The sequence below is a fragment of the Populus trichocarpa genome, chromosome 10, assembly GCF_000002775.5.
Source record: "Populus trichocarpa isolate Nisqually-1 chromosome 10, P.trichocarpa_v4.1, whole genome shotgun sequence".
Taxonomy (NCBI): domain Eukaryota; kingdom Viridiplantae; phylum Streptophyta; class Magnoliopsida; order Malpighiales; family Salicaceae; genus Populus; species Populus trichocarpa.
In genome coordinates this window covers 18697998-18725624 of record NC_037294.2, presented here as the reverse complement: position 1 = coordinate 18725624, position 27627 = coordinate 18697998, and the positions used below count along the sequence as shown (strand labels likewise).

Here is a 27627-nt window from a genome sequence, read left to right as displayed (position 1 = left end):
TACAAACAAAATGAAAGGGAGAATATGCATTAGTTTAAATATAAATTTTAAAAAATAGAGAAAAAAACAGAATCATTCATTTAAAAAAAAAGAATTAAAAAAATAAAGCAACAACCAGACGTTATCAAGTCTGGGAAGCCAAGCCAGTTTGACTGACCCATTTTTTTTAAAGCCCACGTGATTGAGCCCTTAAAGCTTTTTATTTGCAAATAAGATAGATGAAATGCCGTCCACCCTAATTTTTTTAAAATAAAAAACATATGACGTGTTGCCTGATTTACCCAGATTCCGACCATTATGGCGACTAGAAAATAAGAGCTTGAGTTTTTTTACCAAAAAACTCATTTTTTACCAAAAAACTCATTTTTTACCCGAAACACTTATAAAAAACCGTTAGAACCATGATAAATCTATTTATGGCATAAAAAACCCAAAAAAAAAAAATCAATCTAAATCTAAAAATCAACCCGGGCTCAAATCTATTTTTTCACAAACTTTAAAAGTAAAAAACACATAATATAAACTTTCCTCGTCAAATTGAACAATTTGACACAAATATCATCCATTTTGATGGCTTAAATCGATGTTAACAATATTTTTCTCTCTCTACTGTTAGAATTCGATGACCCCTCTCTCGTCTTTCAATTATAAACTAAAAAATAACAAAATTGAATTTTTTTACTAACATTGAATTGGAAAAATATTGAGGTACTGAAACTGTATAATCTGCGTGATTTTTAAAATTTAAATATCAGAATGCATCTTTTACAAAACTTATAGCATGTCACCCGTGCATGGCACCCTTTTCATTTCAATCCCTCTTATTTAATCCCATGTTTTCATAAGAAATCAAAATTAATTGGTCATTAATTAGAACTAAAACATCAAAAAAATATTTAAGGGTCAAATTGAGAATATATAAAAAAATTTACAACCCATCAACAGTATATGTGAGGGGATGAATAAAGAAATTTTGCATAGTGAAAACCCCACGTTTTTTAGAGTAATATTTAATTTCAACAAAGTGATTATTTCAAAACTGTTTTTTTTTTTTAAAGTAATAGTTGGGAAATTGTAAATGGAAAATAGTAATCAATTAACTAGTTCTTTAACCTGCGCCTTACTACGGGTCTGGTAATTTTTTTTGGTAAAAAAAGACATGCAAGTTTCTCAAATGAATTCTCTTACAGAAAAAATTCTAATTCCAAATTAAAAGGTCTATGCATACATTTAATTAAATGAATAAAGAATTATTTGTGTCAATAAATATATAAAAAAAGGTGCTAACATATCCATTCGACTCACCTAGTCGCAGGTTGAATTTTTTTTTCTGGCACAAAATAATCAATATGTAGATGTTATTAGCTTCTTTTTTTTTTTGACATCAAGTAAAAAATGTAACTATAAATCAAAAAATCAATGCTTACATACTATAAAATACATTGAAGATCATATTCATTAATAAAAACATGCAAAATTCCAAGCTAATTTTGAACTCAATAGAAAAATAGAATAATGTTGCCACTGTTACAGTGAAACATTATTTTATTGTATTTGCATAATAATTCAAGAAAAAAAACATAAGTGTAAAGAAAAAAATATAACTCAAATTATAAAAGAATGAAGATAGGAACAAAAAAAATGATATAGATGATCAGGTGTAAAGTGATAAATACTCAAAGTGTAAATAATAAAAAACAATATTTGTTTTTTTTTTTTTAAAGTGTGAAGGAAAAAAAAGAGAAACTAAAAAATAACAAAAATATAGATAAAAAAATAATGATGAATAGGCCAAGGATAAAATGATAAAAATACAATATATATATATATATATATATATATATATATATATATATATATATATATATAAATTACAAATCTGCCGCTGCCATAGGAACTGTCACACTAACCAATTTAAAGAAAATTTCAATTGTGCTATTTATACCGTGAAATGAGTTTCTTGTAGTGTATGTATAATGATATCTAATTTCAGTTTAATGGTTTTGACGCGGGTGCGTTCCTAGTAAATCCAATATTCACTTTCAATTTAAATAAATACTCTAAAAATAATTCCTACACGAAAATTAATTTAACATTTAAAATCAAATTTAATTCCATTAATTCTAAACAACATGAAAACAACCTCAAATATAATATTAAAAAGTAAAAAAGTTTTTTTTTTTGTGATTGCTAAAAGTTTATATGGTAGTTAACTTCAGGGCTCGTGAAATTAGTCAATGTACATACAAACTAGTCTAAACATCCATGTTAATAATAATAAAAAAGTTTGTAACTTGTTTTTTGTGATTGCTAGAATTTTATATGGTTGTTAACTTCAGGACTCGTGAAATTAGTCAATGTACATACAAACTAGTCTAAACATCCATGTTAATAATAAAAAAAAAAAAAAATTTGCAACTTGTTTTTTGTGATTGCTAGAAGTTTATATGGTTGTTAACTTCAGGGTTCGTGAAATTAATCAATGTACATACAAACTAGTCTAAACATCTTTGTTGTTAATAATAATAATAAAAAAAAAATATGTAACCTGCAGAAAGTCAATAGTTCCCCCCAGAACCCCCCCCAGGAGGTGACCTATCATGCCAGTGTTAGGCAATAAATAGTAATTGACTAATTGGACATTGAATTTTGATTAATTGCACCCAGTGCCCAAACTAAGACTCTTCTTCTTCTTACCAGTTTAATTGTCACGAAGTGTTTTCAAATCAAAGATGCATCAAACTCAATTTCGTTTCTTCAAATGTATTATAGTTATCTAATAATATATCTAGAATTCTTTGAATTGAATTCAATTAAGAGATTTTAATAAAATTTTATATTTTAAATCATTTTAAATATCAAGAATTGAGTAACAAGTGTAATTTTGTTTCTAAGAAATAGTACAAAAACAAGCCACTCCATTTGATTTACTATATTAAAAGATAAGAAATTGATATTAAAATTAGTTTTACTATATACTTATCTCTTTTTCTGAGTGGCGTTTAAAGTAATAAGATGAAAATAACAAGGGTAATATAAAAAAAAATTGAATTATATACAATTCAATTACATAACAGAATTGTTTTTAAAGCTCGTGAGTGAATTCAATTTTCATGGTGGCGGTACTATAGTTTCCACACGTGGTTAATTGCAAGCTAGATTCCGTGTGTGATTAGCGGCATGCTTGTTCAACTGTGTTTTTAACAATCAATGCTTTGAGCTGAATTCTTTGCTTTTACCTAACAAACAAAACCCCTCTCGTTGCAAGAAGAACGTCAAACTCATTTATAAAATTAACACGTTTCCCCCTTCTTTATTAACCCAACAAGATTTCCTCTAATTTCAGTTAGCATCATAGTGTCCAGTTAGACCACCTTTTACGTAAAGAAGACAGTGACAGGAAGTTCGCCAACGGTCACATATAGCTCACTCGATGGAGCCCATAAATGTCATCGCCAACACGGTTCACAAGAGCAAGATAAGGAAGATTCCATGGATGTGGTAGAAATGCTCCTCGTGAAGAGAAGGAGATGCAGAGAATAGACGGACGATGACTAACGGTCCACACCATAAAATAGTTCCATTAATCTAAATAGGGTAACGGCCATTTCATTTAAAGGGGTTAAAAATTAGGGCCGATTCAAGTGAGTTAAAAAAAATAAATAAAAATATAATCTTGTATATCTTAATTAGTTTGATTTTAAATTTATTTTTCAGAAATTATTTATTTGAGTTATATGATCGTTAATTTTAAAATTTTAAAATTAATTGAGGTATACAAGTATGTACATTCAAGATTAACAATAATAATAATAATAATAATAAATAGAATTGAATTGAATTTTCTTATCCCTGAGTCATCGAACCACCACCGTTGTCATCATCTCGTGTAGTGGTTTGGTCCCTTTGTCGAATTCTACCCCGGAAAATAAATCTGAAATATGTAGTTTCACAAACGATCATGTGCCACGTAGATAATGGTCAAATGGTAAACAACTAAAACCACTCTCTTATCTCACTCGAATTTCCTAATATTATCCTTCCATCATGCGCGTAAGAAGACTCTGCTATGATATTTAACATCAATGGCTACCTAATCCCACCTTACCATATGGAAAACGGACAAATTGCACAAGTCAGATAAGTTTAGAACACAAAAACTAGAGAGTAGGTCCGGGCGGCAACTCGAAAATGACATCCCACCAGTCCATAACCATACAGCCACCCCATCAAACTAAAAAGTAAAAACTAGAAAGGAAGAGGTCGTTGAAGAAAAACATGAACTATTATTACATTACATGTGCAATTGGGATAAAAAGCCCCTTGATTTGAAGAAACACGTATTGCTATTATTACTTGTGTGCTTACTTATAGGTACAAATGCACAAAAGGCCAAACAGAGAAAATGGAACAAACTGGGTTTTGATGTTCATCTCCAAACAATATCATCGAACGGCCAAATGTAAAGCACCATAATCATAATAATCACTTCTTGAAAGGAATGGCCCTGATAACAACCTGGTGGTAAAGAGCTGCGAGTGCTGCCCCAATGAATGGGCCAACCCAGAAGATCCACTGCATCGAACCAAAGAACATCATGAGATGTCGAGTCAACAAAGGGCACGCTATAATTACAAATCAGGTTCTTGACAACCCAAAAAAGGGGAATTTAATTAGCTGGCTAGTAAGCAGAGACTTACGTGATCATCCCAGGCCTTGTCCTTGTTGAAGATGATAGCTGCACCAAGACTACGAGCTGGGTTGATACCGGTTCCTGTAATTGGGATTGTGGCCAGGTGCACCAAGAACACAGCGAACCCAATTGGCAAAGGTGCCAAAATCTGACCATACATATTTTCATCATCATTAGATGCCATGAAAATGAAGTTATTAATCAACTACCAGGGAGCTTTTATCTTGTTAGGAAGAGAAGAGAGATGGAGAGCTTACAGGGACATGGGAGTCTCTGGCACTCCGCTTGGCATCCGTGGCAGAGAAGACAGTGTAGACAAGAACAAAAGTGCCAACAATCTCAGCACCAAGGCCATCACCTTTGGTGTAACCAGGACTAACCATATTGGCACCACCATTTAACAACTCGTAGTTTTTTTTCCCATAAAATCCTTTCACTACACCAGCACCGCATATGGCACCCAGGCACTGCATCAGCATGTAGAACACGGCCCTTGTCAAGGACAATTTCCTTGCCAAAAATAGCCCAAAAGTCACAGCAGGATTTATGTGACCCCCTGCAAGTACCAAAATCACATCGCAGGTTAATTTTTTTTAAAAAAACTAATTCTATTTTCTATGCTAGAACCATGTATAAATACTCAAACTAGAAATTCATGGCAGCTCTTTTAATTTTTAAGACCTGAAATGCCAGCAGTGCAGTAAACAAGAGCGAAAATCATGCCACCAAAGGCCCAAGCAATCCCTTGAATTCCAACCGTTGTGCACTTAGTCGTGTCCTTAAACACGCCCATCACAGTCAAAACGGTGATGTACAAAAACAAGAAGGTGGCCATGAACTCTGCAATACCAGCCCTGTAAAATGACCATGAAGTCAGTTCGCTTGGCTCAAACAGTGGTGCCGGGGGTGGCTCCTTGTAGTCCTTGTCATCTTGGCTTTGAGCTGCCGTGCCAAGTGGCTGCCTCTCGTTGAATTTGTTAGCTCCCAATCTAACATCTTCTTCTTTGCCCTCCATCACCGCTTCCTTTTATTTCTAGCTCGAAAAATGTAAATGCAGCGCTAACAGTGAAAGAAATCTCTTTCTGGTAACTAGGTACAGATCGTTTGGTCTCTGTTGAGAGTGTCGAGTGGTTTGTGGTGTCGAGTTTTATAGGAGGGATAGCGGGGCTTGGTGAGTGATTTTTATATTTTTTTCCTTGTAAATAATGAGTGTAATTTAATATTTTTGTGACCGGCCAATTTTTTTCTGAAGCCATCATGTTTTCGTTTTCGTTTTCATTTTCAATGAATTAACTCTCTTTGTATTTTTTTTTCTTCATATAAACCGACTTTAAAACATGAATATAATATATGTTTGGTGAAAACGACGTTATGCATGGTGAATTTCATAGTTGGCACAAGGGTGGCCACATGTATATAATGATGATGTTGATGGCAGCGCCGCCCATCTTTCAATAATGGAGAGTGGCGCAAGCCAATTGAAGTGAAGTTCGGATTTGATACGGAAATATGGATATGGAAATGGAGTTAATCAGTGGTTCGCTAACAAGCGGGTTCAAACTTGATTAAAACAAGCGGGTTCAAACTTGAATTTAATCACTGAATTAAATGGAGTTAATTGCATTGTTGTTTTACTTTCGCTGGTTAGCATCGTGATTAGTGTAGGGATCCCATATTATCTGATTGTATTAATTAATTTTGTGAGATCCAAGTGGTAAGGTACCCTCTAACGCTAAAAATGGAATTTTATCGAAAATTAGCACAGTTTTTTTTTTTAAAATGGAACACTACTGTCTTTAAAAAAAATATTTTGAAAAATAAAATAGTTTATTTAAAAACTACATTCGAAAATTGCATGATCCTAAACAAAATTGATACTAATTTCAAGAAGTTGTGAGGAAAAAATAAAAAGGAAAAGAAAACAAAACAATGAAACTTTATAGGCATACAAAAACTATGACAACACTTGTAGTATCATTAAATTGTTTTTGATAAATTAAATCTAAAAATATCAAGAAAAACTAATGAAATGTTGGTTTAGTAGTTAAGATACTACTATATCCCTGCAAGGGTGGGAATATAAGTTCGACTCTCAGGAAGCGTACTTATTGGGAGAGACAGTTACGAATCTCGAACGAGACTAGTCTCGCCCTTTAAAAATATACGAGAATATCCAGGTAAAAACAAAAAAAAAAGAGTTGATGTATAATCCAAAAGCAAGTGAGATCACATTTGATAACTTTTCTTGATGTCATTAAATTTATCTTGCCAAAATATTTTTGATGATATTAAAAATTTCATAATTGAAACTTCGATATAACTTCCAAGTCTCATTCATTATTAATTTTTTTTTCTCTCCAGTCTTTAAAATTTTTGTCAATGCATTTTAACTATTTGTTTAAAATGCAGCACTCTCAAAGTATGAATTTTTTAAATGTCGCAGCTAGCATATGCAATTTTTATCCAACTATATTATTTCCTAGATTTTTTTTTGACTGGTGCTAGTTCACCAGAAAGATTTCCAAGCTACGTTTTTAAAAGGAAAAAGACCCCTAAAAATGCCTGTAAAGACTTGTAATGGCTGTGGTTCATAGTTTTGATCATTTACGAAAATGGATCAAGTTTTGCTAATACCAGCGCCATAGCTCTGTCAATGGTAAACGTCAACACACACACACACACAACATTGTTTGTTTGCGAGGTGACCCTTGCGGTATACTTTACAAACAAACATATACTATGACATCATTTAATAATATATTAGTTTTTGTTTTTCAATGTATTTTCTAAACTATTTTTTATTTTATTTTTTTATAATTTTAATGTATTGATATTAAAAATAAAAAATATTATTTTAATTTATCTTCGGTTAAAAATATTTGAAAAAAAAAATACCACACCCTACATCATCAAGAGACACTGCATATACAACTAATTAAATATGATTTCTGCAGGTTTGATTTATCTAGAAAATAAAATAAAAATGAATGGGTCGGCTCCCAGCGATGGAAACATCAATAAATACTTTATCCTTCGGGTTCTCTATGGTATAAGAAAAACAGGTCGTATTTGCCTATTCTATACCGAATGAATCATCGACCCTGATTTCCTTAAATTTAATTTCGAGCCAATGATGATGCCTGCAAAGAACCAAAGAAACTGACAAGCTGGCAATGCGGTTTAGGTGGTAATGGAGGATTCGGCGACCATGATTATCCTAATCCCGGCAAACAATAACTAATGTGTCTTGTTGCGTAGATACGATAGATTATACTAGGAGTGACATGTGAGGATAATGTTAACAACTCTGCCTTTTTTTTCTTGTCCTTTTGGCCAGCTTGGCTTTTAATTGAACTCTCTCTCTCTCTCTCTCTCTCTCGCCCAGCAACCCTGCATGTCGTTTCTCGTATGCGATTGTGCGAATCTTTAATATGTGATGTAGCTTCACCAGCTTGTTCTGGCAACGACTTTTCAGCCCGTTGAGTGGTCAGATCAGACGCAGTGGCACCTATCATAATAGCCTAGTCTTGATAATAGATTTCCTGCCTTAAATTTGCTGTTGCCATGAGAAAAAAAACTTGAAAGTTTTTTGCTAGTGTGTTCAATCACGGCACAGTGCCTGCCCTCTAGTTTCTTCTTCTTTTCCCTCATGGTCTGATGAAAGCTGGCTAAAATACTAGCCAGACGTTTGAGGAAATTAGTCAAATTACAACAAAAAAAGGGGACCTATCATTCTATGCGCAAGAGCTGTAGCGATCATGCGGGTTAGAAATAAGATAATTTACCAATCACGTCTGCGTTAGCATAGCAGCTATCTTTTTATTTTTGCATTTTAAAAATATTTATAAAAAAAGTTAATTTTTTTTATTTTTTTCTTTGATTCAAATTAATATTTTTTTGGTATTTTTAGATATTTTAATACACTGATATCAAAAATAATTTTTTTAAAATAAAAAATATATTATTTTGATACATTTATGAATAAAAAATACTTTAAAAAACAACCACAACAACAGTCGAGCAATCTTACAAATGTTATTTTCAAGGGCAAGGCGCAGACATGATTAGAAAATTGAGCTGGTGATTTTCTGTAAACAAATGTCAAACCAGACAAGCATTGCCGACTACTACAAGATACAAATCATAAAACTAATGCTAGAATGTCATGAACACATTGTTATAATAATGTGCTGGCAACCGCCCATTTAATCAAGGCCATTTACCTCTTGCTTATTTTAACAGAGTTATATGCCCCATGATTGTGGCTTCTGACGTGAGCAAGCTTTGTATGTTCGGATGGATTATATATTTTTTAGATAGTTCATGATTCAGATTATACGGTTTTTTTAGATTGTTTTTTCCTTCCAGAATTATAATGTGAATGAAAGTACATTGTAGAAATTGGTTTTCAAGCAGAAAACATTGTATAAATCGTGTCTATATGAATTTATTTACTGAAATGTGTACAGGTGGATTTCTACTTCCACGAATATTGTAAGCCATCGTTAATGTTTTGTTCAACAAAAGTCTTCCCTGTGAGTGGGGGACACGACAACTTTCCTTCACTGTAATCAGATCGTCGGTTAGAAGCAAACGGCCGATAGCTTTTCTTGTAAAAAAAACAAAAAAAGAACTAGTAGCGATGTAATGCAAATTTTTGAGAATGGCATGAAAAATACAATATACATTTAGATTGTAAAATTATAAATTTTTTTATTTCTACACATATTTCAAACACCTTAAAATATATGATTCAAATAAAAATCTAGCTTAATCAAAACGAGGTGATTCTCCTCCCCTTAGTAATAGTTATTTGATGAACCTCTAGCTTCTCAAAATCTTTCAATATCAAGTCGATACAATGAGCAACACATGGTATCCATAGCAACCTTGTTCTTTTTCCCATCAATAATTGTCCTACCGCATTATAATTTACAACATCATCGGTAATCACTTGCACAACATTTTCCTCCCCAATCCTCATAATAATGAATCCAACATCTCAAATACCTTATCAACAATCATAGACATGTTATAAGTATCTATTGATGGCAGAAAAAAAAATTATCCTTTAAGGACTATTAACTAAAAAGTTGCAAATAAAACGTCTTTTCTTATATGTCCATCCATAAGATATTATTGAACAACCTGTTTTTTTTTTTTTTTCATTCTAACTTGTACTCCCCAGGTAAGTTCATTGTTTGATCCACTTCTTGCTTTAAATACTTCTTTCTAATATCATGGTAAGGTGAAGGTTTAATAATTGGCCTATGCTTTGCAACCAATTCAAATGCCTTAAGAAACTTGAGATTTTTACACAATTAAATGAAATTGCACCAATATAGAAAAACCTTGTAATTTGTCGACATGTTTCTTCTCTAGTATCCTTTTTTAGCAGTTGATTCGTGGTAGTTTGTGTATTTCTACTCCTACTTACTGCTCCTTTCCTTTGTCCTCGTACCTAATTTCTTTCATTTCATCTTTATCATTTTTTTTAATATATTAATGAGCCTTTTTTATCTAGTTACTTCTAGATTTTTCACTGAAACACCCAAAATCACCTGTTTAATATTTTCTAGTACTTATTGGCATGACTCAACATCTTTTCAAGTGCAAGTTAAATGATGTTTGAAACAAAAAATACCTCAACTGATAATTTTTTGACAATACTTGCATTGTACTTTTCTAGATTTTTTTATCAATATCTATATCATGTTGTCGTCCCACATCAAGCCTATTACCAGAAGAATTTTTTTTAGATCCCATATGTTCAACAATCCAAGAATCAACTCAAATCAGCCATGTAATCAATCCAAACATTATATGATTCTAAATAAATTTTAGTTAAGAGATAAATACCATGATACATGTGACTAAATGAATGAATAGGCAATCTTAAATGCAAATAAAATAAGATATTAACATAAATGGACCTGCAAGTAGCTTGGTTTTTTCTATGCTAAACAAAGGCAAGTGAACTTAAGTCTCGTTGCTACTGTCAATTGCTTAAGATTCTAGGGTAGAAGTGAAATGGAAAAGCACGTTCCCTTCGTGACAAAAAGATTAATGTTTAACTAAGACCTCTTTCTGGCTTTGTTAATAGTTTCTTTGTTCCTAACAACAAATAATTCTAAATCCAAACACATTTTTCATCTAAGCTAAAACTAAGGTAGGCTAAAAAGAAACAATAGATGACCTTTGTGATACCAAAATTACCAACCATTAAAGGAAAATTCGTTTTAGTCCAAAATGCTGACATGGTCATTTATTGTCAAAGCATGCACTCTTTACCCGCATGTGATCATTAGTTTAAATGTCAAAGTTCATGCATTGGTTGTTGATAAAAGGAAGAATTGTGCAAGCTAAATTATTGTTAAGGAGTGATTTTGGATTTATTAAGAATTCTTAAACATTAAAAAACCACATAACCTGCTGTAAAAATCAAGATCACTTAATTACTTTGACCCCCCATAATTAATTAGTTTCCCTAGCAATGACCAACTAAAGAAACTAATTCAGAAGCCCTATATACAAAAAATCTTCCAGATGCATATCACTCATTGATAGGTTGCAATTTACAGATATAATTCTTTTCAACCCAAATTAATTGTCTTGCTTCCAAGAGTACAAGTTAGTGGATATTCGGAGAATGGAAAGGATGTCATCACTCGTCGGTGAGTGAAAAAAAAAATGATTGAAGGTGAAAGTTGTATGTAATGCAATTGCAGTGATGATTTGTTGTGGAGCACTAAAAGGACTTAAAGAAAGAGAGGCCAAGCTTAATGTGGCTAGATAAGGTTTTTGACTTTTTGATGCTATATATATATTCCTTATAAACTTGTAAAAACGTTTAAAATCATGATTTTATACGATTTGAATGATTTAATATGATTTTAATAATATTTTATCACTTTTCAAGTTTTTAAGTCGATTCAGCACGATAAATATGTGATGACTCATAAAATCATATGATTTTACAAGTCAACTCACAATTTTAATAATAATGGTCTAATGCATGGTTATAGGACTCAATGCAATAAATGATTTGAAAAAAAAAACTCGTGTTACTTAGTCATCAAGTAAAGTTAGATCGATTGTTTTATTAAAATGATATTGTTTCCCTTCTTTACATTAATATTGTTCATATTTAAATCATATCTGACTATGTCAATTAGATCACTAAAAGCATAATTGAATAAAATAAATTTTATTATATCAATATCTTATTCGATTAAATTAAAAACTTGTTTTTAGCTATATTCTAGACCATAAAATTTCAAATCAATTAGTTTATTTTTTTCATTAATACTAAACTGATAGGATTTTAATTGGATTTGATTAGGTTAATCATATTACTAAAAACATAACCAGGTCAAATGAGTTTTGTTATATCAATATCTCTTCCCATTTAATTTTGATTCTAAATCCTAAATTTTCCAAATGAATTAGTTCGGCTAGACTAGGTATAACAATTATGTTCTCATATTTAACAACCAAGACATTGATACATACTATAAAATATATAAATTATTAATCCTTAAAATTAATGGACTAATTTTACACACACACACACACACACACACACACACGTGCACACGTGTGTATTTTCAACTGAAGACCAACATCATTTTTTTCGGAAGTTTCATGTGCACCATATAAAAAATTATAAACAACAATAAAAAAAATTTAAAAGCTTATACATAATATTTTTTTAATTAAAAACATATTTTTTTAGATTTTTTTTAATTTTTAATTTTTGATATTAATATATTAAAATTATTTAAAAACAATTAAAAAACATGAATTTAATATTTTTAAAATAAAATACAGTTTGAAACTTTAAAAATAATGCTCAACCAAAAAGACACTCCGTGAGTCGTTAGATCGGGATCTTAATCGCTTACGTGTATTTCTAAAAGTTCTCCTCTTGACTGTCTCTCGCCTACTAATATTTATCATCTGCAGTCTGCACCTTACTTTTCCTGGGCGTGTACAGTTTTTTTTCCTTCTTTGGGTAATTGGGATTTTAAGTCTCGCAGCCAACTTGTCCCCATTTTAGCATTACGTTTTAAACGGGGTTGGGTAAATTTTAATTTTTTTTTTATGTTTTCAAATGTTTTTATATGCGATTATTAAAATTAATTTTAAAAAATTTTAAAAATAAAATTTTAATATATAGATATATATATATATATATATATATATATATATATATATATATATATATATTTTTTAAATCAACCCTTCCCCGCTTCAAAAAAAATTCAGTAGATAACGAACGTGGACTTCCAACCCGGTTGCTGAAAATACACGTGGAACCGACTTTCACCGTCCAAGGTACACAATTCCTGTCATGATGTTCAAGATAGATGTTTTGATATCGGGATACAACGAATTTTAGAGTTGCAGTTGAAATGCTTTGGATCGAGAATTGAAATTGGCTTGTGTGGCTATTAGCTAGCCAGTAGATGGTCCCTGACGAGGACTGTTTCAGCCGGCTAAAATTACCCACACACTCCAGTATCCTTTTCTTTTTTAAAAATAAAAAAATTCTTTGATTTTTTTGCATTTAAGAAAAAAATTATCAGAATCATTAACCCTTCACTTTTGAGACATGGTTGTTTAATAAGATAGCTTGATCATTTTCTTTTAAATTTTGTACCCACTCCTTGCCAAAAAGTTAATAAAATTCACTAATAAGAAGAGATAAAAATAAAATAAAAATAAAAACCTAGAAACCAAAGATTTCAAGCTTTCGTTTTCCTTCAAGAACTTCCCCTATGCATGACAACCATATACTTCGAATAATGTATACTGATCTGAATTACAACCGTCTCCTAGGAATGTCATCAGAACGAAATAGGAAAAGAAATACGTATCAGTGCTTATATTAGTCTACCATTGAATGGAGATATAAGCAGTTCCTGATATACAAAAGAGGGATCAGTCGGTGCCCGACATTTCCGTCTTGACGGATATGAAATGGAAACAAAATAACTCATAATCCAAAAATAAACCAGACATGGATCGAATGACTGCTAGTTCACAGTGGCAAAAGAAAACGGGGGTGGGGAGAAAACCCAGTCCTGAAATATAGAGGCTGGAAATTTTGTGAAGCCCAAAACCCCATTTCAGCAACTTAGGGAGTCCTCGACATACATTGCAGCTTACATCAGAAAAATGTCTGCCTGTTTCAAGCACCAAGAGCTTCTAAGTTCCTGGGAAAAAGAAATCATGAGAAAAATTAGATCCTAATGTTCGTCCCAGAAGGTTCAAACACTAAAATTGATATGGAACCAGAGATGCAATGATGCAGCATTCAGAAAAATGACATTCTTGCACGGAAAGTTCCTGAATATATAATGTCGATTGATTAAGGTTGTTTGGCTACATAATGCTCCATCACTATCAAAATGCTAAAATTCAACACGAGACCAAAGGATAAAGGAGACTTGTGAAGCAAACACGAAGATGACTGGCTATAGGAACATCGCACCACATCCTACTTTAGCAGTCTAGTCAAGTTAGCTTTCGAGTTGATTTTAATTGGCAGTGGAAACAAGGTTTTTAATGCCAATAAGAAAACTCTCTAGAATATCGAAATTTTACAACATGCAAAGTGATACATGCTATCTCATTAGCTCATAAACAAATATATACTGTACAGAGGACACTAGAAAAATCGTAGGCATATAACTTAGCAAGCGTCAAACTAGACTTTCTACACCCAGTTCCTTGAGGAATTCAAAGATACTGGAAATAGCGTTAGAAAAGGGAGAAAAAGAAAAGAAAAAAATTGCTATTTTATTGAGCACGACATGGAAACAACCTCAAATGGAAGTTTACAAAATTGGAAAATTTCTAAACATTGCTCTTATCCAGAACATTTGAACAACATCGAGTATCATGCAATAGAGGAATAGAAAAGAATAGGCTAGATTGATGACTTGATACTTCATTCCATTACCACGATCTTCCTACATTGTGATTTTTACTTAGTAAGAAGTGACTCATGACTTGTCCATCAACCTCGCACCGCCAGTTTAGCATATAACATGGCCCAAATGCTTTCCTTATTACACAAAAACAAATCACAGAAGTTAAGGGGGCATTTGATGCTTACGGTTTTTTTGCATGTGCCACTTCTCTATGCTTCCATACCAATTCCATTGGAAACACAGAGCTGCAATACGTACTATACCAGCAGCAACCACTTCAACAAATGCCATCAAGTATGATCTCTGAGGAGATAAACCGGCAGTTGCTATGGCCAATAAGATTCCCTCGGAGTTGCACGGGATTGTAAAACTACCAGATTTAATGCCATCTAAAGCTTTCTTTGCAACTTCATCGGCTTTCATTGCACCAGAGGATGCTGCTATGATACTTGTGAGTTGTGGTTTTCTTTTGTTTTCTGCAATGAAAATTCATCCTTTAGTTCCAAGCAGCAATCGAGTTACAACAGAATGGATCCCTCCAAACTTTGATGTAGATGCAAATTTAACAAGCAAAGCATATAACAAAGTCTACACATTCATATTTACAGAGTCTATCACAACTACATAACACAGTATTACAGTAAATTTAATGAACTTGGGAGTTAAAATCTACAATTTACCTGAATAACACAATAACTTTTCCTGACCAACTATTAAATACATATCAAAGATATATCTTCCTATATACTCTTCATCGTGACTTTCACTTTAATAACAGCGATCTACTATATCATCATGCAGTATCGCAATCTCTCGCGCCTCGAGTTTAAACATATCAATCATCATGAAAAGGCCATCGTTATATAAAAACCGACACAGTCCCTGTTGGGGATTCCGGCACCCCATGCGCGGACCGGTGGTGTACTGATATTTGCTCAAAGGAGGCTAAGTACACGGAGACACAATATTTAACGTGGTTTGGCAAAACCGCCTACATCCACGGGAGAGAGTCCATATTATTTAGAAATAGAGAAAGGATTACAACACAATACATGGAGGAGGAGGATCACTTCACTCAAACTCAACTCCCAGCTCTCTTTGCTGCACTTGCAGCTGCTGCAATGGCAGCAAGGCTGCTGCCATTGCAGCTCTCTCTTTCTCTCTACTCTCTTGCACAAACTCACCACACTCTCTTCTCTCTCATTTTGCTCTCTCACGTATGCCTATAAATAGGCAAGTATGGTGGCTTCTCTTCTTCAACAACAGCAGCTGCACATGGGTTGATACATTTGTCAATGGTGGGTGCAACTACCATTGACAAATGGTAACCCTACTCCTTAGGGTAGGTTGCCCAATAATAGCAAATCCCAACAATCACCCCCTTTGACATTTATATGGGCAACCTACCCTAAGGAGTAGGGTTACCATTTGTCAATGGTAGTTGCACCCACCATTGACAAATGTATCAACCCATGTGCAGCTGTTGTTGTTGAAGAAGAGAAGCCACCATACTTGCCTATTTATAGGCATACGTGAGAGAGCAAAATGAGAGAGAAGAGAGTGTGGTGAGTTTGTGCAAGAGAGTAGAGAGAAAGAGAGAGCTGCAATGGCAGCAGCCTTGCTGCCATTGCAGCAGCTGCAAGTGCAGCAAAGAGAGCTGGGAGTTGAGTTTGAGTGAAGTGATCCTCCTCCTCCATGTATTGTGTTGTAATCCTTTCTCTATCTCTAAATAATATGGACTCTCTCCCGTGGATGTAGGCGGTTTTGTCGAACCACGTTAAATATTGTGTCTCAGTGTGCTTAGCCTCCTTTGAGCAAAAATCATACACCACTTTAAACCATATGCTCTGATACCAATTGTTGGGGATTCCGGCTCCCCCATGCGCGGATCGGTGGTGTTCTGATAGTTGCCCATAGAAGGCTAAGCACACTGACACAATGTTTTACGTGGTTCGACAAATTGCCTACATCCACGGGAGAGGTTCATTTTATTAGAGATAGAGAAAGGATACAATAAATACATGGAGGAGGAGGATTGCATCCACTCTACTCAACTCCCAGCTCACTTCTGTTGCAGCTGCTGCAATGGCAGCAAGGCTGCTGCCATTGCAGCTCTTCTCCCTTTCTCTCTATTCTCTTCACACACTCACGTTGTCTCTTACTCTCTCACTTTGCTCTCAAATAATTGTCTCTTTTATAGGCAAACATGGTGAGCCCCTCCAGCACATTTGTCAACATGGAGGGGTCAACAAAGCCTTAAACCATGGCATGAATTGTGGCACAATTCATGCTTTCACTTGCTTGGTGGTGGGGTATTGCCACAAATGGCAATATCCTAACAGTCTCTTGTGCAGGACTTGTAGGACAGTAGCCTAAACTGAGTTTGCACATCAATCAGATGCCAAATCTTAGAATCGAAAATAAACTCAACCAAATTAGCCCACGCTAGGGAATGCTAATATGTCATAACATACCATGACCTTGTCCCACACAAATTCCATACCTTCAGTCAGACCAGGAGTTTCGGTATCCGGAGGGAATACTAGAGAGACATGGATATTGTCCCCAATAACCTCCTGTTGCAATGCTTCTGCTAAACCCCGGAGACCAAATTTACTAGCCGAGTAAGCTGTGTATCCATAAATACCTACCTAAACAAAAACAATCCCACATGAACGATCAATAACATAGACTCCTACTACCTTCATTGAACCACTAAATGAACATGCACGCACGCAAGAACAAAACAATATAAATTGATCAGTACCTGGCCAGCCTGGGAAGACATGAGAGCAATAGAACCAGGTCCCCGATCCTTCCTGCTTCTCTTCATTCCAGGTAAGGCGGCTTTAATCATATTGAAACTCCCCATCAAATTAACATCTATAATGAACCTGACTTCTTCCAATTTCTGCTCCTCCAATTCCTGAGCCACAAAAACCCCTTGATTCACAACCAAGACATCTATGGGGCCAGCTTCATCAACGGCTCTCTGTACTGCTTCAAAATCTCTCACATCAGCAGCAAAAATTGCCACGTCGATGCCGGTGGACTGTCTGATTGCGTTCTTAGCTTCTTCTAGCTTATCTATGGACCTGGATAAAATTGAGACACGGGCTCCCTCTGATGCGGCCCGGTGTGCCAGGGCTAGACCGATGCCGCTGGATCCGCCGGTGATGAAGATATGGCGTTTCTTTATTGGGATTTGGATGGGTCGGGGTCTGGTGATTAGGAATAGAAGAAAGAGGAGGATGAGAGGGAGGAGGACGAGGGAGATGCAGAAGAGGTTTGAGTCCGCCATTGATGAAGCTCGAGCTCGTTCGAGCAGAGAAAAAAGAAAAGGATTAGTTACTAATTAGGTTATTTCAATCAATCGGGTTTTTTAGCACGCTAAAGGAGCTGTTTGATTCAGTTGGGATGGGACAGTGATTTTGGTTGTTTTTTTAAAATATTTTTTATTTATAAAAGTATTAAAATAATATTTAGTTTAAAAAAGTTATTTTTAATATTAATGTATTAAATTAATTTAAAAATATTAAAAAATATATTAATTTTAAAAAATAAAAATAAATTAAAATACAAAAATACAAAAATAAATAGAAAAAAAATCACACAATGTTTAGATTATTTCAGATGGTTTTTGTTATTAGGTTAAGATTTATAATTTGGTTTGGATTGAATGTTTATCTGAATTTTATCTGGCTCCACAGCTGGATGTTTGTTTTTCACCCCTGTGGTAAAATAAATAGAGTAAAGTGTTTAATAATAAAGTAAATTGCATTTTGTATTGTGACATCTATTAAAACATTGAGTTTATTAAAACACAATTTTTATAAAGTAGTTATGAGCCATTGAACCACGTGTCAATCATTAAATTGATTAGCCTACCCTCTCGCTTCTTTTTCTTATAGCCTAAGTCCACGCGCGTTGTTTTAATACTCTCCCATATGCGATATTAGAAACTCAAATCACAACACATGTATTAGGGAGTTGTCTCTCCGCATCAGGATTTGAAAGCACTGGTTCTCGAATCAGAACCAAGGAGGTGTGTGCTTTATCCATCACTAAATATTTTTTTTTTTGAATTCGAGAAACCTCATCTTTTAAAAAATGTATTTTATGAGTTTAGATGAACAAATAAAACTTGAATTCTTCCAGATTTTTACAAAAAATACATGCCCTGACTTAAACTTGACACATGCTGTATAGAACTCAAGTTCTTTGCCATCACGCTACACCTCTTGGAGACTATCTATCACTAAATCATTTCTCTTCGACATTGATTATTAGCTTGGAGTAGGATGATAGTTATTTTTTAAAATATTTTTTATTTAAAAATATATATTAAAATAATATTTTTTTATTTTTTAAAAATTATTTTTAACATTAGCATATCAAAATAATTTAAAAATACTAAAAAAATTTAATTTGAAATAAATAATAAAATATATTTTTTAAAAATTTTATCAAAAACGTTTTTGAAACACAAAAACAAACAGGTCTAAATAAAACCTTTTAGAATAATTGAATACCAAATTAATAAAAACAAAATAAGCATGTATAAAGCACCAAGATCACTTAATCAAACATAGAGAGAGGACTGTATTTTTATACTAACCTTTTCGCATACTTTACTTTACTTTGATTTGTTTGATGTTGGTGTTTAAACGATGAAACCGAATGATTAGGGTTTTCAAAAATCTTATTTAGGTTGAAGGTTATGAAAATCCGACAGTTATTAAGTGATCACTTGATAATAAAGAAAGTGATCTAGCACGGAGATGTTGGGATGCTTATGGAACTAATGAAATTGCTCCACGTAATTCTTTTTTATTTTTCGAGGTTAACCTGTACCTGGTCATCTGACCTAGTCAACTCCAAGGCTAGATGTAACAACTAACAACTATATTTCAAAGTTTAAGGTTATTTGGGTTATAACAGATCAATTGAGAGAATCTTAAATTTGGCGTGGCTCTAGCAGCCAACCATAGATGAGACTATTTGATACTGTAATAGCTTATGCTTTTAAAAACATTATTTGATTAATTATATAATTTTTTTTTTTACACAGGGATTCACATATATTTTTATAAAAAAATAACATGCTTTCATTTATGAATAATTGTTTTTTATTTTTAAAAAAATATAGTGTATAATGTCAAAATTAGTTTAATAAAATAATTGATTTTTAACTCTTGATCTGTCACCTAATCATTTGCCCTCGCGTGTTCCCCTGTGTAACTTTTTCGGATTAATTAAAGACTGGTAGTTTTGCTTTGCCTGGCAGTACAAAAGAGTTAGCCATGAAGTAAAATGTTTTTAGTGTTACATCATTACAAGTAAAATATCAGTGGTAGTGATGGTTGTGGAGGAAGACGTGGTAAGATGATTGGCGATGACATGGCGGTAATGGTGAGATGACGCATTGACATGGCAATGATAATAAAAGAGGTGATGATGAAATGATAGCGAGGTGTTAGTAGTGGAAGTGATGAATTGTTTGTTTTTTTATTTTAAAAGTATTTTTTAAAAAAAATTTATTTTTATTTTTTTTGTTTTAAATTAATATTTTTTTTAGTGTTTTTAAATATTCTGATATGCAAATATAAAAATAATTTTTAAAAATAAAAAAATATTATTTTAATGTATTTTCAAGTAAAAAATACTTTAAAAAATAATGATAATCATATTTCCAAATACACAATAACGGAAATTTTTTTGAAAAAAATCAGATAAATAAAAATTCTATGCGATAATTAAAAATTTTCAAATTAAAAAAATCATTAGAAAATTCAAGAAGTATCGATGCTAGATATCTATATGAATGATTTATTTTTTTCTACTATTCTCCTCGCACATCTCGAGTTGTTATTGATATTTTTCATTGTACAAAAATTCATCAATTTTGTAATTAATATCAAAAATTTCAATGGTTTCTTATGGACACGTGGATCTTAATTTCTTGACTATATAAATTATCGACGTGATTCTGAGATAATAGACAAAAATTATAATTTATAATGTTGTCGAGTTTAAAATATACCAATTAACATGTATACGAACTGCACTTTTTTACTCTGTAAAATCCAAAAAATAAAGTTTATTCACAAACTTTCAAACTTTGTCAGTGTTCTTTAGCAACCACTCGTAAATAAAACCTTGCTAAATATTATGTATAATTATATGGGATGACTACTCTTCTCCTTCGGGCTCCGTAGGTTCGCCAGGATATGTGTGTTTGTTATTGTAATTCAACACACTTTTTAAATTATTTTTTTTTTAAAAAAATATTAAATTGATATTTTTTTAATTATTATTTTTTAATTTTATTTAAAAAAAAACACAATACACTCATTGCGTATTGTGTTTTTTAAAATATTAAAACTATATAATAAAATAATACACTTCAATACTAAGTATTGTATTCGCATGTTCATTTGTTCTCTTGAAAGGGCATCAATTTAGGGGTAAACAATATATTTAATAATTTAAAATATTTTTATATTTTTAATATTAACACATTAAAACCATAAAAAATATTAATTAAATATTATTTTAAATCAAAAATATTTTTGAAACATATCTAAAAACAGAAAAAAAATTGTGTTAAATACTTTTCTAAATAGTGTTTGTTTGTGCAACTGTATCGTGTTTTTAAGAAATTTTAATTTTTTTTTAGTTTCGAGTTATTTTTTGATATTTTTTTATCTTTTTAATATACTTATATTAAAAATAAAAAATATTATTCTAATATATTTTTAAACAAAAATTATTTTTAAAAATAATATATACCGCAATTCTAAATTCTAAATATGATATTAGTACCAGAAAGAGATTTGAAGTGTTTTTTTTTACAATTTTGTTTTTAAATAAGGTTTTTTTAAAAATTAATATTTTTTTTAATAATTTTTAATATTTTAATATACTCATAACTAACCAGCTCGAATCAAGGAAAAGGGGAGCCCAGCCCATGGACGAAACAAATCTCAGTAAATCCATTTGGACGGCCAAGAGGTCAAAAGATGACGACAACGGCATAGACCCAGATTTCATCAAACTAATCTCATAATCTCGAATCACTAATGCCCATCAGACGGGTAAGTTCGAATCAGGTGTAATCTATCACGTGCATTAACACACTAACATCTGTCTACTTACCCACACTTTAAAAAAATCGTTCTTGTTTTGCCAACGAAAATGGAAAACCCAAACAGCCTGAAAGAGAGACTCATTTTCAAGCACCAGAGTCCAGACATCACGCATTACCATACAAAAAAATAATTCGATGCAGTGTAAACAAACTCACGACACGTGTCCATCACCTTCTTCCCCTCTCTCTGCCTTAGTTTTAATGCTTCACCCACTCAAATCCGCTGGTAACTGAGTCGACTTGGACTGGTTAATCGGCGAGTTACTCGCCGAGTTACTGTTTTCAAAGTGGAGAGAAGATAAAGAAAAAAGAGGCGTTAACACTGGCGGTAATGAGAGGGACGTTATTGGCTAACCGTCGCGGGGTGCAGAGATTCCGGCAACTCGCGATCACAGCCATTAAATCGTCGAAGATCAAGCTCCTTCTCCTATGTTGCATCGCGTTTACGGTACTCGTGGTCGGTACCCGCGCGTCCGATTTTATGGGAGGGACTAATTACAGCGATTCTGTTGATCAGTTTCCTCTTCCAGAGTGCGTATAACTAATTACTAGAAGTGGTGATAATTATATACCAATCCTTTCCATTTTTAAAAAGTTAGATGAGATTTTTATCTTTTATTATCATTAACCATGAATCGTTATTGAAGATTTATTCAGATTTGGTTAAGAAATGACTTTAGTAATTCTTACTTCTTGTCAATGAAAGTGAACTAGGAAAACTAATTTGTCTAGCAAGGAAGTTTCTTGATTTGACTTAAATGTGGGTAGTATCAGTAATAAAGCTTTTAGTTTTTACTTATATACATGTGCGTGTATGCTGAACTGGGAAAGTTCATTCTTTTTCGGTGTATAAGGTCAAGAATTTAAATAATGAAAATTTATATATTTGCTTTCAAACCAGATTAGAGTGGACAACGAGAAATGACAATTTGTAAATGAGAAATTTGACCTGTTTTCATTCCAAAGATGAACAGCAGAGTTGTGAAAGGGGCATTCCTTGATGTCTGTATCTTTAGGATGCATAGTTTTTGAAAAGTAAGTAGGAATAGTATGTAATGGAACTGAATCAGTCATGGAAAAATCAACTTTAGGGGTTCAATGTTCCAACCTGCAGAAATTGAGTTGGCCATTGCTCCGATAGAACACCAATTTCCCTTTAATGTTATGATATCTTTTCCATATTTAAGCATGGTTGTTTGTTGTTTATGTCAAAATTGAAGTAATTTTGCGTTAATAGATCGCCCTTCATGAATCTAACTAGAATTATTTGTTGCAGAAATGCACTGTAATGTTTCAATAAGTGAAAACATCTATCAGTAAATTGTTTCGAATTTTTTTAGCCAGAACTCAGAAGTTGGAATATGTTTAGAACTGCCTTGTTGATATCTCTAATACTCCATGGTTAAAAAAAGAAAGAAAAGATATCTTTAATACTCTGCATTATGGCAGAGCATGCTAGATCTTATTGTTTTGTGATCGATTATATGCAGGAAAGGATATGCTATCGTAATGAACACATGGAAAAGATATGATCTGTTGAAGCAATCCATTTCTCATTATTCATCATGTGCAGGGCTCAAATCTATACATATTGTGTGGAGTGAGCCCAATCCTCCTTCAGATTCTCTTTCCAAATTTCTAAACCATGTGGTAGAATCGAAAACTAAAGGGCTGAAGAAAATCAAATTGAGTTTTGATATCAACAAGGAAGACAGTTTGAACAATAGATTCAAAGAAATATCTGGATTGAAGACAGATGCTGTTTTTTCGATCGATGATGATGTTATATTTCCTTGTTCCTCTGTGGAGTTTGCTTTCAAGGTTTGGCAAAGTGCCCCAGATGCAATGGTGGGGTTTGTTCCTCGTGCCCATTGGGTTGATAAATCGGTATGGCTTCTTGAAGATCTTGCATTTCATATTCTCTTTTGTCCATCACTTTCAAGTTTGCAGTTAGTTCATATGACAATTATGTTTGGTTTTGATATTTCCAAGCTTCACAACACACATCAAGCTCAACTTTGTATGGAGGATTATGTTTGTGTCAGAACATATAACTAAAGTGTGATTTTTGCATGCTGAAAGGCCTTCATGGGTTATCTTCTGGCCAAAGCCATTTTCTTATTTATGGTGTCAAGACTACACACGGACCCTATTTACTCGATCTATATCTAATGTTCTTTTATGTTCTTCTTCATGCGCACATATTAGAGGAAATAGCACTAAATGATGGCAGGTTCATATATCAATTTGAAGGCAAGTTTTACGAAGCATTTACTGCTTCATAACTTATTGAAACCTATACGTTTGTGCTTGAAATTACAACTGTAATCATTAGTTCAAGACAGTTATGAACTCTACCTAGAAATCGTTTGTTCTTGAACTGCCAATATGCAAATTGTAATTAGGCACAATTTATTCCATTTGTAATTTATTCTTTAGCAATTTTTTTAACAATTAGGCATGATTGAGGATAAAGGATTTTTCATAAACCATTTCATTTTCTCAAACCATGTGCAGCAAGGAAAAAAGGATTACTATACATATGGTGGATGGTGGTCTGTGTGGTGGACAGGCACTTACAGTATGGTACTCTCAAAAGCAGCTTTTTTCAACAAGAAGTATCTTAGGCTGTACACAAATGAGATGCCAGCATCAATCAAAGAATTTGTGACCAAGAATAGGTTTGTCTTGTACTTAGTTTTTTACTTGGCCACTGTTTCTGTTATATTTATTCAATTGCTACTTTTCTTCTTAATCTTGGAATGGATTCACCAGAAATTGTGAAGATATTGCGATGTCTTTTCTTGTTGCAAATGCAACTGGTGCCCCCCCTATCTGGGTGAAAGGTAAATGATCTATCTTATTGTAGCTTTCATCTGTGTATCCCCTCTAATTTCATGATTGCTAATATTACTAGTACTTTCCTAATTTAAGAGGGGTGTTATGTTATGAAATGCTCTGGAATGCACTATGCATTTTTATATAAAATCCTGTGCAACGAAACTACCAAAACAGCCATTTCTTGAACTATTTTAGTGGTTAAACTTGAAACTTCTTCTTCACTGCCAAAAAAGGGATGATAGAAAGATTTATTCTTTTGTGGCCATTAGAAAATTGTGTTCTGTTATTAGCTCCAGCAAGGCTAAATTCACTGATTTCCCTGGTCAGCTTGCCTTATTCTCACATCTGGTAGACCATTTTTTTGTTTCCTTGTCTTTGTATTTACACCATGTCTTGCTTGTTGCTGTTTCATAGAAATAATTGATATCTCAATTTTTCTTTGTGAGCCAAGGAGGTGAAAGATGATGACATCCAAGTAATAATGTTTCAGTTAAAGCGAAAGCAATGGTCTTCATTCATTATATGCTAAAACCATCTGCATCAGACCAGGGTTGTGAATATATCTACACTAATGTTCTCAGTTCATCAACTAAGTAATAGACTAAAATTAAGTAAAGATGATAAACTAAAAATCTTTGCACTGTCTCTTACCATATTGGAGGATTTTTTGCAAGATAGGGTGCCAGTGAGCAGTCTGTGGAGATTCTGTACTGTTGTGCACCAACTCTAATAGGGCCTGCATCTTATTATACTGTGTCGTGCTACAGTGAGCGTCTGTGAATTTGATAACACACAACGTTGTAATGTATCTTGGTTTGCAAACATGTAGTTCCATTTCAGGGTTTACTGTTCTAAGGGTCCAATCAAGGAGAATGATGCAAACTGTGCATGACACTTCCAGGTTTTAATAACATGACTTGGACATTAGTTGGTTTCTCTCTTGAGCCTTAGACCCAAGGTTGACTGATGAAAGTACCTAGCTTTTAAAATATCATGTCTTCTGGTATAACATGGTTTTTGTAACTTGTTCCGTGTATAAGGTGTGCCTGCTGTGCTCACTATTCATCATACCTCTGATGAAATTTCAATTCCAAATTGTAAATTTTGTACGAAAATACTGAAATTTGTTGTGGTCGGGCATGGTTGAGAAATGGAGCTTTAGGTCTGGTATACAGGAGTTGTATCATTTTTACATATCCACAGGAAACTTTAGGAACTTTGTTTCTCTATGGGTGGGATGTAAGAAATAGGAGAAGCATGATACTGGGGCAACTTTATTTCCACTCTGTGAACACCATTGTTTCCTTCCCAAACCCCAAATAAGCCCTACTGCTCCGTTTTGGTAACTATCATTTATCAATAAGCAGCACATCTTGGTGAATGCTAGAACTGTGCGCCAGTTATGATCTGGATTTCTGTTCAAGACACATTCTGTCAAATTGTGTAAAATTTACCTTTTCAATATTTCTGAACCTTTTCTATTATTGGAATCAGCAACAAGGGAGAAGAAATTCCCCCCACCTGTTGCATCCTTAAAAATGCTTCTGCTTTAAATATTGCTTTGAAGATTTTAAACGATAATTTTTTGTTATTTCTCCTTATTTGTTTGTGACTTGGAAATATTTCTATTTCTTCTTGGCTATTGAAATTTTAGGTAAGATACATGAGATTGGTTCGACTGGAATTAGTAGCTTGGGAGGGCATAGCGAAAAAAGAACGGGATGCCTCAATAGATTTGTTGCTGAGTTTGGGCGAATGCCCCTGTTACCCACTACTGTTAAGGCTGTTGACAGCCGCATTGCCTGGTTTTGGTGATACTTGAGTTTCCACCATATTTAATTGCAATATTTCCACTTTTTTTGGCAATCCTTACAGTGATTGCAGTTCTTTTTATTTCGAGTTGTGCAACACTCTATATTCTACCTTACTGGTCTCTTTCCGAGATGGAAGCTAAATCAGCATGACGCCCCAGAATGTTTACTTGTATTCTTACCATATAACGTAACTACTAGGGAGTCGGAGTTTGAGATAGTTACCCTTTTGTCTTCTGATGCTGTGATTTTGGTTTAGAATGGGCCGCCATCACTGTAATTTTGACTGACTTTGGCAAAATCATACATAAGATTTTGATGGCGTGCTCTGTTACTCCATACTTGTCATTGAGCAGCAGAATTAAATAAATGCATCCTGTCATATTCTGTAGACAGACATTTTTAACGGTGCAAGCAACAGGACAGCTTAATGCTAACTTTTTTTAAACATGCACCGAAAGCACTACAGGTTAGAGATGCTTTTCAGGCGTCCACAGAAATTAAAGTGGAAGAAACTATAAATTCCGTATCTAGGTTGACAGGATTGTCCTGATTCATAAGCAGATATTTTCCAGGCATGCTGGAGATTTGTGATGCACGTGAAGAGACCTATCAACAAACAAAGGATTATGCATCCAAGCAGTTTTGAAACTGCAGGACTCTCTTAACTTGCAAGGGAAGTGTGTTTATTATTGATGGCTATATGAGACAGACTCTCAGAGCCCGCCAATTAGTATTATGAGTTGTTTTTTAAAGGGGATTTTTGATTGGAAATATATTTAAATAATATTTTTTATTTTTAATATTAGCATATTAAATGTCAAATGTTTGTGAGGAAATAAAATAGAAGCCTTGTAAAATCAATTCCAGTACTATCTTCTTTAGAATCACTCCCCCATCTTGGTTTGGTCTAGGACTTCTCTGGACCCTAATTTACTTCCTGTTTTTGCATCAAGCTTGTAAAAAAACATGTTTCTGTTTTTGCATCAAGCTTGTAAAAAAACATGTTTCCATCATACACTGGTGAACACAGTAATATAACATCAACCAAACAGCTTGTCTGGGTTTGTTGCTTTAACACCACGTCATCGTTCAAAGCAAATGCTAATGATTTTTTTTTTCTGGTCCATATTCTGATTATTTTAGCCCGGTCAAAGTCAGACCGCTTGAAACAAATTTGGACATCATCCCTGC

At 33.3% G+C, this 27627-nt stretch overlaps 3 protein-coding genes across 9 annotated transcripts; 1 reads left to right on the top strand and 2 right to left on the bottom strand.

Annotated features, from left to right (window-relative positions):
- Positions 1 to 4266: 4266 nt before the first annotated feature.
- Positions 4267 to 5837, bottom strand: LOC7490340 (aquaporin PIP1-2). The gene is made up of 4 exons (XM_002315135.4): positions 5375 to 5837; positions 4951 to 5249; positions 4701 to 4841; positions 4267 to 4575 (listed from the first exon to the last, which is right to left on the bottom strand). The coding sequence occupies exons 1-4, from the start codon at positions 5706 to 5708 to the stop codon at positions 4486 to 4488; spliced, it is 864 nt and encodes a 287-aa protein (XP_002315171.1). The 5' UTR covers positions 5709 to 5837; the 3' UTR covers positions 4267 to 4485.
- A 7637-nt stretch (positions 5838 to 13474) lies between these two features.
- Positions 13475 to 18040, bottom strand: LOC18102699 (3-dehydrosphinganine reductase TSC10A). 2 transcript variants are annotated; one of them, XM_006378614.3, is made up of 4 exons: positions 17399 to 18038; positions 17135 to 17282; positions 14817 to 15107; positions 13475 to 13911 (listed from the first exon to the last, which is right to left on the bottom strand). In XM_006378614.3, exons 1-4 carry the CDS (start codon positions 17930 to 17932, stop codon positions 13904 to 13906), a joined length of 981 nt encoding a protein of 326 aa, XP_006378676.3. In that variant the 5' UTR covers positions 17933 to 18038; the 3' UTR covers positions 13475 to 13903. The 2 variants fall into 2 exon arrangements, with proteins under 2 accessions (XP_006378676.3, XP_052312479.1); XM_052456519.1 differs by lacking the exon at positions 13475 to 13911 and having other exon boundaries at positions 14477 to 15107; positions 17399 to 18040.
- A 3769-nt stretch (positions 18041 to 21809) lies between these two features.
- On the top strand, positions 21810 to 27297 carry LOC7490339 (glycosylinositol phosphorylceramide mannosyl transferase 1). 6 transcript variants are annotated; one of them, XM_024610750.2, is made up of 5 exons: positions 21812 to 22312; positions 23272 to 23668; positions 24299 to 24462; positions 24557 to 24627; positions 27009 to 27297. In XM_024610750.2, exons 1-5 carry the CDS (start codon positions 22113 to 22115, stop codon positions 27080 to 27082), a joined length of 906 nt encoding a protein of 301 aa, XP_024466518.2. In that variant the 5' UTR covers positions 21812 to 22112; the 3' UTR covers positions 27083 to 27297. The 6 variants fall into 6 exon arrangements, 5 of the variants coding, with proteins under 5 accessions (XP_024466518.2, XP_024466519.2, XP_024466520.2 ...); XM_024610751.2 differs by lacking the exon at positions 27009 to 27297 and adding an exon at positions 25463 to 26161; XM_024610752.2 differs by lacking the exon at positions 27009 to 27297 and adding an exon at positions 25452 to 26161 and having other exon boundaries at positions 21813 to 22312.
- The last annotated feature ends 330 nt before the right edge of the window (positions 27298 to 27627 follow it).

Excerpts from the sequence above, each read along its gene's own strand:
- LOC18102699 (XM_052456519.1), bottom strand. The coding sequence starts at position 17,932 with ATGGCGGACTCAAACCTCTTCTGCATCTCCCTCGTCCTCCTCCCTCTC. Across the intron at positions 17,283-17,398 it reads TGTCTTCCCAGGCTGGCCAG|GTAGGTATTTATGGATACAC; the intron begins GTACTGATCAAT and ends GTTTTTGTTTAG. Across the intron at positions 15,108-17,134 it reads AACTCCTGGTCTGACTGAAG|AAAACAAAAGAAAACCACAA; the intron begins GTATGGAATTTG and ends TTTTCATTGCAG.
- LOC7490339 (XM_002316192.4), top strand. The coding sequence starts at position 22,113 with ATGAGAGGGACGTTATTGGCTAACCGTCGCGGGGTGCAGAGATTCCGG. Across the intron at positions 22,313-23,271 it reads GATCAGTTTCCTCTTCCAGA|GAAAGGATATGCTATCGTAA; the intron begins GTGCGTATAACT and ends GATTATATGCAG. Across the intron at positions 24,463-24,556 it reads GAATTTGTGACCAAGAATAG|AAATTGTGAAGATATTGCGA; the intron begins GTTTGTCTTGTA and ends TGGATTCACCAG.
- LOC7490340 (XM_002315135.4), bottom strand. The coding sequence starts at position 5,708 with ATGGAGGGCAAAGAAGAAGATGTTAGATTGGGAGCTAACAAATTCAAC. Across the intron at positions 5,250-5,374 it reads CTGCACTGCTGGCATTTCAG|GGGGTCACATAAATCCTGCT; the intron begins GTCTTAAAAATT and ends TGGTACTTGCAG. Across the intron at positions 4,576-4,700 it reads ACAAGGCCTGGGATGATCAC|TGGATCTTCTGGGTTGGCCC; the intron begins GTAAGTCTCTGC and ends GGTTCGATGCAG.